The sequence below is a fragment of the Mya arenaria genome, chromosome 13 (genome assembly GCF_026914265.1).
Source record: "Mya arenaria isolate MELC-2E11 chromosome 13, ASM2691426v1".
Lineage (NCBI taxonomy): Eukaryota > Metazoa > Mollusca > Bivalvia > Myida > Myidae > Mya > Mya arenaria.
The window spans coordinates 40687360-40702277 of record NC_069134.1 but is presented as its reverse complement, the minus strand read 5'-3'; the positions used below and the strand labels follow the sequence as shown (position 1 = coordinate 40702277).

At 33.3% G+C, this 14918-nt stretch overlaps 1 protein-coding gene across 4 annotated transcripts in view; it reads left to right on the top strand.

Moving 5' to 3' along the window:
- LOC128214841 (uncharacterized) overlaps positions 1–13876 on the top strand; it is an 85031-nt gene extending 71155 nt beyond the window's left edge. For 2 of the 4 annotated variants that reach the window (XM_052921520.1, XM_052921518.1), the window contains exons 9-10: positions 9882–9956; positions 10198–13876. In XM_052921520.1, the coding sequence (XP_052777480.1) occupies positions 9882–9956; positions 10198–10364 (242 nt within the window). In that variant the 3' untranslated portion in view covers positions 10365–13876. Of the gene's footprint in view, positions 1–5885; positions 5985–9881; positions 9957–10197 lie in introns of those variants that run through there. The other 2 variants (XM_052921519.1, XM_052921521.1) reach the window with 2 other exon arrangements.
- The last annotated feature ends 1042 nt before the right edge of the window (positions 13877–14918 follow it).

Below are 14918 nucleotides of genomic sequence, written 5' to 3'. Positions count from 1 at the left end.
TTGAATTTCATGTTATCCAATTTATTATTTTTTGTAGATCCAATGTTCTGATGAGTGTAAACACAATTTTTATATAAAAGGACATAGATGCATATTTACTTTTTTGCTGCATAGAAATGACATAAACATTTTACCTAGGCCTCAAGGACAAGTATTATTTAGGGTTTAGAAAAGTTATGGTCAGTAAGAGTAGTATGTGTCATGCTAGAATATGGCATACATGAACTATTTTCAGTAAAATGTTATTATCAATAATGGTGCCACAACACATACTTATGCTTATAATTTTAAACGTTTCTAAATGTCCCTCTCGTCTTTTAAGCGCGCTTTAGACTTAAGATTAATGTTTCCGCTTAAGAGGCAAAACATACTAGTCAGTTGCATAATATCACGGTCATCGCCAAATCTCATATTCGGCGGGTTCGTCTGAGAGTTCAATAGTGATTTGATAATAACGATGATCGTAGAATAGCGGATTTGAAGAACTGTTGCTTTTGAATGGTCTAATTAATACAGATAGGTTTTATTACGCAACAATTTCTTAGTGATAATGTATGTACCTTTTTCTGTCGGTTTATGCAGTTTGAAAAATCGGGCGCGCGCCTACATACGAACCTACATACCGTATGAACGCACAGCAATAGTTCTTTTTCCTAAAAGTGACACTCTCATTCAAATTCAATCCATACACATGTATAACAAAGATGAATATTGAGAGAATAATATTTAACAACTCACTAATTAATGCATTTACGGAAAATATTAATGACTGATAACAGGATTGTAACCGTATATCCAAAGGCTTGAAACGCATACATATTGAATGACTGGTACCTCAGCGTTTGTGTTATGTTAAATAATGATATTAAAAAGATCACTGAGTGGGTAAAAGTTTGTAAGTGCTTCCACCCGAACTGTATCTTAACCAAGTATAAAGGATTCACCATAAAGCCCTTAGCGCATAAACACAGATGTGTTCGTCAAATGTCTAGGACACACTTGCAGGTTAAATATCAAAACTAACACTGTTGATAGAACTTATTTAGACTGAAGCTAGTCCGGGATGAACACTGCATTCTATGAGTTTCAACAAAACAGTGAGTACATCCATCCATCCTGACCGACCATTGTCCTGGCTGTATTTTGATATTTCATAATAGGATTTTCAAAACGGCTTTGCCATGAAGGTTCATCATTATGAGGGGACGTGGTGCACACATCAGCCAGGTCCTAAGGTAACACTCAGAGGTCAACAGTTAAATAGTACTGTTGATACATTCATTAACTAAGTACATACTAAATTAAGAGGTTCGATTTGTTTGCTTTTCAAAGTTGTTCGTAACCAAATGATATATTATTATAAACATAAAGGTTTTCGTCTAGGACTGGAAATTTCCTCTGATGTGCCTATTAGGGCGACAACCAGTGGGCGGAAGCAGTAAATGTTCAGCTCGGACTGGAATTTCCCTCTCATGTGCCTATTAGGACAATAACCAGTAGGCGGAGATAGCTATAAATTCAGCTAAGGACTAGCAATTCTAGCTTATACGTTTACTAGGGCGACAAATTATGCAACATCCTTATATGTTCACTTCGTGCATATTATGTCCCTAATATGTATTTATAAAGGCATCAAGCAGAAACCGGGGTCACTTTGTGCACAATTCAGGACTTGTTTTGACCTGTTATAAGCCTACTTGGACCACAAACTGTAGGGTGAGGTCATATTCTTGTAACTTCATATAACATTACAAAAATGCAAATTGCATGTTTGAACCTGACACATGCGACATTGGTTACCTTGTAGCATATGTCGAGCAAGAAAATGATTTAATATAGTGTCCGAAACGTTTAACACAATCCGACCTTTGGGTAACATCGCAACAACCTTTGGGAGACATGAAATTATTTGACCAGATGACAAAATTTACTGTGTTTGAAAAGAATACAGTTCTGCATACGGGTCTTTATATTTACTGTTATCGCATTTGTTATTGTTAAAGGACATAGAAGTAAATTGCCTTTTTAATTGCCTACGCATGACATGAATATTTTACCTCTGCCAAAAAGTAAAGTTTTGTTTAGGATCAGAAAATTTTACCGAAAAGTCACTGTGTTAAAAGAAGAATATAGTTTTGCATACAGGTTTTTACATTTAATGTTATCGCATTTGTTTTGTTTTGTTTTTGCTTTTTATTTACTTTTGGTTGTTTTTGTTTTTGTGGGTTCATTATTCCTCTGAGGTGTAAACACATTTTAACATAAAAGGACATAGAAGTAAATTGCCTTTTTAATTGCCTACGCATGACATTTATATTTTATCTCTGCCTAACAGTAAAGTTTAGGGATCGAAAAATATATTGTCAGTAAGAGTAGTACGTGCCATGTTAGAATATGGCATAGATGAATTATTTTCAGTAAAATGTTATCATCAGTAATGGTGCTATAACATATATATATATGTTTATAATTTTAAACGTTTCTAAATGTCTCTTTTATCTTTTAAGCACGCTGTAGATATTAGATTACTGTTTTTGGTTAATAGGCAAAACATACCAGTCAGTTGCATACTATCACGGTCATCGCAGTATCTCATATTTTGCGGGATTTGTCCATGGGTTCAATAATGATTTGATAATTATGATGATCGTAGAAAAACGGATTTTAAGAAAAACTGTTGTTTCGGAATGTTCTATTCTGTTCTGTTAATAAAGATTGATTTTATTAAGCCACGATTTCGTAGTGATAATGTATGTACCTTTTTTCTGTCTGTTTATGAAGATTGAACGATCGGAATCCCGCTTAAGTACGAGCCTACAAGCGGTATGAACGCACAGCAATGATTTGTACGTCAAATGTCAAGGACACAATACAAGTTAAATATTAAAATGAATACTGTTGATATAACTTATTTTGACTGAACTTAGTCCGGGTTGAAACTTTACCATGTATACAAGGATTGTCAACAAAACGTAAGTACATCAATCGATCCTGAGAAAACATTGTCCTGGCTGTATTGATCATACATAGTAGGATTTCAAAACGGTTTCACAATTATAAGGCGACGTAGCACACACATCAGCCAGGCCTGAAGGTAACACTGAGAGGTCAACATTTGAAACAGTACTATTGAAACATTAATTAATTAAGTACACAATAGTTTGAGATATTCGATTTTTTTTTAATTTTCCAAGTTGATCGTTACCAAATAATATATCATACTAAATATAAATAGTTTTCGTCTTACTGTTGAACTCCATGTATATCTGTGTTGCAATAACATGGAAAATATTCTGACTTTGTCTGAAGCTTATTTAGCGGGCTTGACATATCGCCACTTGGCGTGTATTATTGCCGTTGTTGAGTTTATAAAGGTCTCCCCGCACTCTATAGAGGCTGCGTTATTGCTTGACTCCGTCACAGCCCCAAGTGTGACTGAAACATATTTCTGAGGCCAAGGGGGTGGGTTAATCCCATTTGTTTGTGGGAAATTTGCCAAATGAGTAACCGCGGACTCTACGATGAATGAAACATGTGGTCCCACAGCCCTGAATTTTTTATATGTTTTTTTTTACTGGTCTTGACTTGGTGTAATTTAGAAATTGGATAGCATGCGTGTCTTAAAAATGTAAAAGCTAGTGTACGGTAACTTTGATATTTTTAAAGGATGAGTAAGACTCGCGGACAGTTCGTTGGCAAGAGAGTGTTCTGAGATCAGGACGTTTCGTCCACTGTGCATACATATATAACAATGTGAACTGACCTCTTTGTTGTTGAATTCCCAGTTGCCTCACTAATATCTGAATTCTAAAACTTCTTCAATACCAAAGAATATGTTGACATTTTGTATTAATTTATTTTTGTAGTTGTTTTTTCAAATGTTTATCTACATATTTATGTTGTTTTTGTTTTGTTTTTTTGTTTTTTCAAACGGCCCGCGTTCGATTGTTTTCCAATTAAGTATTCAAGTACGAGGTAATTATTACCCATACTTGACTATCTAGACATAAACATGTCGCCCCTAGTTCAGTGTATGCTCTTTTTCACTGGATATAATTTATTTTCTATATTTGAATAGTTTTTATTGAATGAATTAGGCGCGGGTCAAAAACCTACAATGTACTTGAACCCGAAGCTTACCATCAACTTGCATAGCATATACCATGTATCATTCTGGACTTCTATTAGTACAATGGTTGTGTACAAGCTTCAAATGAGAAGAATTGAAAAATTGTTTATAATATATACATTTTTTCCGATATTTTTTTTCTTGATGCGTTTGTTCATTTGACGTTATGCGTGGTGACATGTATTTAATTGTTTATGGTTAGACCGATTTGTAAAATCATACTCTGAAATACCTCATCCTATCATTTAAAAACGAAAACAGAAAAGAAAAATATTTTTTTGTCACCACAACGTGGATAATAGATCATCAAAATAATTGTAATAATAAGTGTTTGTTTACCGGGCTCGGTAGTGTTAAAAGCTGATAAATATATCGTTCTTTATGCCATGCATAAGTCCATAAAGTCCTTTTCGTTTTATTCCATAATTTCAAACAGTAAAATATATGTGAACCACTGAATATTCTATAAGTTGTTCGATTTAGAAAAAATGGCATCTAGTACACTATATGAATTTATTATAGACTTAAGGACAATATACCTGCCAATGAATGAAACGGTTGTGTCTTAAATACAGAATCCTTCACGTTCTTACGTCAAGTTATGCGAAATCAAAGATTGAAGTAAATACATAAAAGTTGATGATATGCTTGTCACAAGATTTTCAGGACATTCGTACTTAAGGACCTATGCAAATTTATATGTCCCAAAAGTGCAAATTGTTTTTAATTTTCAACCGATAATCTCTGCTCAGTGTAAGTCGTCTGGTTAAGAACTTAAAAAGATTATGAATACAATTCAAACAAATGTAAATATTCCGTAAAATTATGTTAGTGTTATTGTTCTGTTCTTCCCTCTATTTTGTTGCAGGAAAAATGGCCTTTGTAAGCTTCATGTAAAGAACGATATGATCTTAAGCGATCCTTCCTGAATAAGTAATAAAAATCAATGTATTTTGTATGTAGCTTAAACGTATTTCATATGAAAGCTCTTTTCCATGTAAATTAAATAAGGATTTCGTTTAAACCTTGATAATTATAAAACATACGTTTTTATTTCCGACTCAGTTATTTATTCAACGTATTGATTTAGATATATCATTGGTGTATAATTGAGGTAAAAGTCATGTTAAGAAACACGAATAAACCTTACATAAACACAACTTTACATTTACTGACGTGTTTGCAAAGTGTTTGTTATGTGTTAATTAGTCTTTAAAACATGCAGTAAATGCCTTTCAATAATATAACAGTGATACACCTCTTCGTCAGTCAAAATAAAACAAAATCTTATGTCAAATAGTCAATAGGTTTGTCAAGCATTATGTTCTGTGTGTACCGAGTACTTTTCTAAACTTGTGATAAATCTTTTTCCGTTACAGGGATTTCAATAAAAAAAAGTCGAATCAATTTCAATTTAGGCCTCATTATCCTGTATAAAATTCCGCTCCTGTGACCTCATTCTTTTCGGGTTTTTTATACTTCAACGGTTGTCTCGACTTCTATGGTGTAACCATAACCTGGGTTTAAGTGAAAACGTCAACCCCCAGTTATTTGGTGTCCAAAAGTCGCCACCGGATTTATGTGGTCCCTTGTTATTCGAATACAAAACAAAATAACCAATTTTAAAGGTTTTACTGACTAAGAATTGTTTCAGGAAGAATATAATCCCACAAATTAGTAAAAAGAGTTTAAACTAAACAAGGTGTTGTGCAACCAATGAACACATTCTTAATATCTGAACAATTAATATTTGCAGTCGGACTCCTCTGGGAGAGACATCGTGAAACGAATGATTATGTCTGGGAAACTGAAGTTCGATTTGTAATTGAAATAATTTCTATAAATTGATGGGAAAACTATATAAGAACCATTTTTGAATAAATTAAATTGTTCCTAGATTCATTTTGCTACATATTTAAATGAATCTTTGAATCTCAAACGTTCAAAATATCTTATATTTGTTATACATCGTCTACCCCCCATTTACATGTGTTATGCCAATGTTTAAAATACAATCCTACTTAATTAATGTCTGGAGCCGTATAATAATTAAGTATGTAAACCCCTTCTAAGGGGCGTAGGTTAGAAATGGGAAAGAGGGGCAACATATCACCTTTATTAACCACAAAGTGATCGACACAAGGAAGAAGTTGTTCGACCGCATACACGATGGATTCAAGAAAAAAAAACGGTTAGTGGCAATATCAATTTGATATTCAATCTAGGGAATGTTCGTGTGTCGCTGTGTTTAAATGGGGTATAGATACGCGGAAAGATGATGTACAGACAGTCATGGCCTCGCGTCAGGACCTACCGCCTGGGGCGAGTGTTGTACCTTCTTTTCTCCCACCTCAGATAAGTAGATCCAATAATTTAACCATGCTAGATATTCTTATCTTGCCCACGGGCGAAGATAAAATGCCCGTATGGAACTCCTTTTTTAATGGTCACAACATTGTAATTACCTCCCTTGTTGAAGACTGTCGTCAGTAGCATCAAGGAAATCTTGTCTTATGGTAATATTTAGAACGCTAATTAATTATTTTTCGCTTCAAATGTCACCATAAAACAGTTTTCAAGCACCATTCAAGAAAAATGCTTCATTCTCCTTAGAACTATTTAAAAAGACCGATTTGACTATTAACATTAACTGGATCATTGCGCGCATATCCATGACAACCACGTGCTATCGCATATCCATACGCAATTATTTTCACTAAGCACAAAATAAGTCCAGCAAAAAATACATTTTTACTTAATTTTGTTTAACTGAGGTGGGAGAAAAAGCATCTACCATAGCCGCTCGTGTAAGATAGGTTCATCCCGACCCTCGCGCAGGGTGTTTTGCGGAAACTCGGTAAACCTCGTTTCCGCAAAACACTCTACGCTCGGGTCGGAATGAACCTATCTTACACTCTCGGCCATGGGAGATACTTATAATCTTATATTGTGCGTTTTCTCGCCTGCTGTAACCGCTTTTATACCGTATCAAATATTTAAGAATAATTGTCAAGTGCACCTTTAAATCTTTTTTGGAGAGATTAACTGCACTACATTCATTAAAACAAATCATTTTTCTTAGTGTAATTTTACTGTATGGTTTCTGGTGGTTGTTTCTCAAGTGAAATAATACGTTACTGATTTGTTTTGCAGTCATTATTTTCTTGGAAAAAAAGCCTCACATAATTATTTCGATTGGTTTAACAATCAAACAGATACAAGTGAAACTTACATATATTCATAGCATTTCAGTTTTTTTTTCAAATTGAAAACATAATAAATTAACAATGTATATAGATTTCACTCTTTTTTCAGTTCTGAAATGATTTTGAAAAACGCACGTGCACTAGGTGTTTTAAGGAATGCCATAACGGTAGATATTAGCAAAGAGTGGTTTCTATTTGTTATTTAAAGTATAGGAACAGTGGGTTTGCAACGACACGTCTGTTTAAGTCTGAGAAGAAAACGTATGCAATCGCAGACAACATTACACCAGAGACATATTTAAAATCCAATCGCCAATTCTTCCTCCAAGTATAGGGCCGTCGATGTCTGACCCTCCATCATTCAATCGTTTTGGCATTGGCATAACAGGATGTGGACATCATACACAACAATTTCAACTTTTCGTATTAAACTATTCCTTAAATGAGTCATTCATGCTGCATTTTGCATATAGTCATAATAACTTGTAATTTTTATACCCGTTTCATAAGTATTGATGTTCTTCCAGCTCACGAAAATGAAATAGGCTAGCTGCTAACTACGCGTTTGGATACCAGGGCACGTTTTTGGCATACATAATCCTGCCGGAGGATTTATTCCGACAACCATCGCATTGCTCATCGGTATCGCCATATATAGGGAGAAAATACCGAAATATACGGTTAATAGCTTGTCAACGTTTTCCGGGTGGTTCCGTGGTCTTGTGTCACACTAGTCAATCCAGGGACAGCAGTTTCTATTCCCAACCGCAACACTTATATACTAATCATCTTCCGGGATGGACGTTAATCGGGGTCCCGTGTGACAGTTCTATATTTTGCGGCACGTCAAAGAACTGGATTGGCTCAAACCAGGGTTTTATTGTGTCTGTGCACCATTCTTGAATTATTTTAGATAACTAACACTCTTACCAGAGCACTCGTCGAATGGGCAAGGCCAGAGTGCGAGTTTAAAGAAGCTTACACACCAACTGGTGGTTGAAGCAATTCAGCAACCCAGTCATAAGTGCAAACAATGCTGCTTTTTTACAAGAGTAATGCAATGATGAAAACGGCAATAGAGCATGTCATTGGACAAACAACATGTATGTGGTTTATTAATAATGGCAAAGATTTTGTTGTTATTGTTTATTAAGGTTCATAAATCTTCGTCTTAGTGTGAGAGTAGGATCACAACCTAGCCCGACTTTAAATTAAAATTAGCTTCATATGAACACAGCAAATAAAATGCAAGAAATAATAATTTGACAATATATTGAAAGGATTGAGGAGATGGCTACATAAATCATGGTTACCGAACTGGCATCTTAACGTTGTCAGTAGGACTAAAACATTCGAACAGGGTCTGCCGCGAGAGATTCAGACCACTTTACCGGCTGAGTTAAGTAGTCAAATTACATTATATATAATATTGAACCTTTCGGCGACATATACAGTACAACATTTGGGGTACTTCTCCCAAAGGTTGTACTTTTTCATGAACATCCGGCGCTTTACCTTTAGGCGACAGTCAAAAATTGTATATTCTCGATGGCTAGTATTTTGGGAAAAAAACATCATTAATTATGCTTTACTACATTTATTTATGCATATTTTATGAAGGAATATGCAAAGGATATATTATTATAGGATATATAGCATGTAATGATAATGTCTTCCAAAGGTTGTTCAAATAGGCAAAATGTCCCAAAGGTTGAATTTGTATATATATATATATATATATATATATATATATATATGTATATATATATATATATATATATAGTATTTATGCACTGTGCCGTTTGTAGAGTTTTGTGCTGTTCTATGTTTCTTGTTTGTGATTTTGTGTTCTATGTCTTTGGCGTTTGCCCATTGCCACTAAACCGGGTTTATGTTTAAACTTTTTGCTACTGAGCATGTTTCTGTAGCTTTTTGCATAAATATTACTGTTATTACAAAAATGGTAATCGTGTCTTTCAAACATTTTCTTGAACTTTGCAGCTAAATGTTCGAACATTTTTCAATTATTTTTTAACTGTTTGTTGTTGTAATACTTGATTCGAACTTTCCGGAAAATTAACATAATAATTAACAGATTATCTGGTGAATGTTTTACCCCACCCACGTTACAAAACTTGAAAATACATAGCGTGATCTTAACTATTTAACCTGGCAAAAAGTCTTTATTCAAGCGAATCAGACTGGTCTCTGACAGTATCTGATGATATCATGAAACAAAACTCTTAAACTAAGAAAACTGTTTTTATCCATTGATTATCCGCAATTGTTTTACTTACACGTTCGAAATTTCCACATTTTCATTCAATAATTGGCGGCGTAGTTATTCAGAGTTATTAAAACATAGTCAAAGATGCATTAATAAAAGTTCATTGGTTAATGTTCATAAAAATATTGCAATAAAAATGAATGAATAATAAGCTATTAAAATATCAGAGATCTCTTTATCCACAAACCAGAAAACTCGTGAAATAAAATACAATCTTACATTGAAATGTACATATACCCTCTATTTCTTTTTTATAAAGCAACATACAACAGCAGCTGTAGACAACAAGACACAGAAGTTGATGACTCTGAGAGCCCATTCATTGGTCTTGAAGGTACTGTTAACGATCACTCTTTTTGTAATTATAGGGCATAAATTGTCTGTCTTTAGTAATGACACCTGAAGATCTTAACAGTACTCCTGTTTACAAGATTGTGTAAATGTGGTGTATTGCATATTATTTGAAGGTGGTATAACCACGAACATGTAATGATAATATGGACACATTCAACGAGTAGTTATACATATAAGGAAAGTTATTTGATTGGTTATCGAAAACTATAACGTTATTCTAGGACGTCAAGATCGCAGCTCCTGCCTAGCGTGCCAGAGGCCAGCGAGGGACGTTGTTATCCGACCATGTGGTCATCTGCTTTACTGCTGGGGCTGTGTTGATAGAATGGACAAATGCAGGAAATGTGACAGAGCGATATCTGATAAGATTAAAATAAAAACTGACTAACAATTCAAATTGGTATATGTTATATGGTTTAACCAATATAACAAATCTCATCCTCATATATTAAGAATATTTGTTCCAAATTGATTTGCATACAATTGAAGCATTCTGGCCTTATGGTTGATCTGTCTGAAGTGGTTTCTATTTGACATTAACCATTTGAAAGAAATTAAGTTCACATCCCTCCAGTTTATAAAACTCACCATTTATTGATTTGAAATAATACTATATTATTGAATTATGTTTAGTGAAAGGGCAAACTTACAATGCTTATCGGCTACCATGTTTTTATTTTTAGCGTAAGCAAATTGTATCAAATAAGTCTCATAAAACAATGATAAAAGAAATAGATGCATGTTAATATTTATTCAAATAATTATGTAATGTACCACATTGATTAACTAAAAACATTTCATTAAGAAATTTGATAAGCTACACTCTTATTACAAAACTTTACCACCATCACCCAAAGCATAATTGCATTGAAATGTAATACACATATAGCCTTTGTTAAATGACATAAGAAAAATGTAACTCTATTTGAAATTCACGCCTTCTAGTGAGTTTATGATGAAACATGACAACGGAGAAAATATCACAATGTAATTTCACTATATTTGAAACACTACCAAACAAACTGCAACGTGCACGGTATAATCACTGAGCTTATTATTTATCTTCGATCATATCATTTTTTTAATTGTTTTTCTGTAAAATAAAGATTTATATAGCTCTGATGAATATTACTCTTTCTACGCATAGAATGAGTAATGTATGTACATTAAATAAGGAATACTAAATGACGTAGATGCTATGGCAATGATGCCGTAAAGCTATAGCTTCACTCATACTGGTGGGTGCCAGCATATTTTTATAATGCCTCCAGTATCGCCTGAGAGTACTGTTCCACGTGGTCGTCCCTAAGGCACACGTCTAGTGGTCGTCCCTAAGGCACATGTCCAGAGGTTTGCGGGTAATGTTTCGATTGTAGGCCCAAAGGTGGTGGCGAAACGGATGGACCAAGTTCGCCATTATTATTAGGAATAAACAACCTCGTCTCTGTCGACGTCAGCTCTGTTACTTTTTGAAGGGCCTAGTGCGTTGTGTGCGACGTAATGTGTCTTGTAAAGATGGAAGGGCTGGGTTCAGAATTTGATCTGGTTACATAACCTTCCTATGAGACTTTGGATTGTCATTCATACCTATACCGAACTACAATCTAGACAGACAAGTATGTGACCGACTTGCATTGTGTCTTAGAGTAGTTCCCTAGAATCCCGACTATATCGTAAATTTGACGCATGTAGCGTTTAATATGTGGAGGGTAAATTTTGATGTACATGCCTAACTTGAAGATGGAGTCCCAAAGGCAAGTTGGAAAGGCTTTCGCTATCTGCCTGACAGATTTCTGTAAGCATATACATTTGTTATTTATAGATAAAAAATATTAGATAGATAGATAAGGAATATATGATACCTGGTTAACTCAAATAACACGTGTAAAATAATTAACATTAATAACAACACGAGTCCTACAAAACCCATCATATGGACACCAACACCAAGGATGACTGAAACAAGAGTAAACTTTTATTTCCATTGTGGTCCTCATTTATATCAGATATATTATGATTGAGTGATCGCAAATGGTGTATAAAGGTAGTGTTCTAAATATTAGATGGTTACGTTTAATCAAAATGGAGATATTTAAAATTAAAAATGCCCACCTTAATTTGGAACTGAGTGTAGTATATGTATTATTGTATAATTAATGTAATCAATGTAAATACCATGTTGCCGCGTACGTAATAAACAGAAAATTGCGTAATTGGACCCATGCTTATGGATCATCAATAACCTAATGGATGTATGCACGTACAAAGTCATCATACTAATAGTATAAGGATAACTAAATTATTAGTGTAGTGTTCTTATTGAGCAAATTGTAAAAGGTACATTTAAATTATGTGATGCAAATATCAATATACATATCATAAACAGTAAATATGCACTCGAGTACTATGAACGATATTTTGTACACACTGTTACTTTTTTGTTTTACGAAATACACCCGCATACAAAACAACATTCATATGCTCTCAAAGAAAAAGAGACAAACAATCGCTCTCCTTTTTATGCTTAAGTTTAAATTAAAACAAAACGGGTGATGTCAAATTTCTTTGCAATTCGAATTAATGTATGATTTGTTTGTCTCATATTTACTTCAGGCACAAATTTCTCAAAACTCTTAAGCGTTTTACTTTTAAGTATCATCTAGCCGAAACACTTACTTTTTAAAACAAAAAAAATATTAAAAAAGAGAATATTACAGAATGTGTATAAAACAAAAATAAAAAATGAAAATTAAATAGTGTTCTGAGCCCTTTTTTAAAATCACATTTAAGATTGGCCGAGAAAATGGGACTGGGCCCGTTTCAGTAATGGATGTTAGTAGTATCTAATTATCTTAAATCTGTATAAACGTCACAAATAACAATACATCGTTTTTTCGTAATTTCCTCATCGTCTTGTTCTATTTTAATGTTTGCTTCAGTTAAATGCATACAAATAAGTAGCAAAATAATGTATTTATGGGACTAAGATAGTTTCAATTTACGACTTAAATTGAGTTTCTTTATAAATAAGTAATACTATTAAGAAAACTTTATTATGTTTCCATATTTAAATACGGCACATCATCAGCCAATAAGATTTGCCCGTTCGAAGTTTACCCTTGCAGGACAATTACAGTTTTTGAAACCAGTTCTGGTTGAAAGCCTGCATGCAATATTTCTGCAGGGAAGCAAAGGAAAATACGTGACATGTTGAATATTTAATTGTACTATATGATTGTGTCTTATGAAAGGAAGTACATGAGCCAATTACTGATGTATGTACCCCCGTTTAAATATTAAAAAGACAATGTTAAACATTTGCTTAGTAATTAGACTGTTAAATAGTTCGAATCGTGTTAATATAATTATACCAATCCGATCCACTGGAACTCTTTTAAAGCAACGAAACACCATAAAGTGTCTGTTAATTAAAAATAGCTGTTATTTCATTGAACTGAATTAAAATTGATTTTTTTTTATTGTTTTTTCTTGTTATGCTTTAAAACATTTTTGCCCTTGTTGTTTGTTGTTCTATATCTTTTCTGTAATTTGGTTATTTGTTGATATTTTGCGTTATGTTTAGAATTAGTTTTTAATATTGAATATGTTTAACTGTGTTATATTGCATGCTGTTTATGGTGAAGGTGATATTTGTTTGCATTTGTAAATACTAATTCGTTTTACCGATCTATTCAGCAAAGTCACTACTTTTCTGTAGACGGGAATTAGGAGTCATTGCTGGTGTTCTTAGAACGATAATCTTGCTCCCTTGCTAAATTGATAACAAGTGACACATACTCACTTGATTGACTTTTCAGCGATCTAGAGGTAACTTATTCTTAAAGCTACACGTACATGTAAAAGTTAATTTTTTTGTCTGAAAGTTGTGTACGAAAAATAAGTTTGATATCGATGATACCCGTATAAATATATTTCCTCGTGTTATCGTGCATGTCATTAAATTCTGATACAATGTACACATTCCTTGATGAAGTAGTGCAAAAATAGTAGTGAGCAAATAGAATCATTTTAAAGGAACCTGTACTGGTATTCAATATTGGCCTTATTTGGATCTAAGAACGATGTAGCTTATCGGATTACTTGGTATTAATAACTGACCAATACATTTGATTAAGACAACGATGTATTGAAAATAGATTAACACAAGTTACATATTCACTACTTCACCTGATTCGCTTGCCCTTTGTTTACCTCCTTCTACGGTATACAAAATTGATAAATAGTTCTAATAAGTAAATGACGTGTCTGTGAAGTTTAGACTACTTGTGATTTTTTACTGTGACAATGTTTTGCAGAAAAATGCTGGGAGAGGATGCGTTCGTAGAGCACCAGAAAAAAAAAACTTGATTGCACACATATGTTCAAGCAACTGCGATTAATAATTTTAAAATCTTCAATTTTGTAGATGAAGAAATTAGTTTTATACACGATTGTTTTGCTCTAGTAAACATAGAAATGAACATATTCTTCAGTTTGGCACGAGATACGTTATTATACAAATAAATAAATCTTTTGTACTAAATGGTATCATCAACCTCTTTACACAACGTATTAATTTATCTAAAGTGTTGTTTTGATTTTAATGCTATTATAAAATGTTTTATACAGTTGAGGTTGTTTCAACACTTCAATCCAATTTGAACAATTTTGTTGGACTGCACTGTTTGGAGAGGATTGCGTCATTCATCATTCTATTTTAGTCGTATTTATTATTATGTTGTTGCCATATCTCTTTATTTTAGCCAGAACTTCTTTTGAAAAATAGTAATAGTATTGTTATTTGTTATAAATATATTTTTTCAACATCTTTGTTTATAGTAGATATATATATACGGATACGAGATTTTTATTTTTTAAATAGATATATCATTAAGACTAAATAATATACATATACCACGTCCGTAACATACATATCATATGT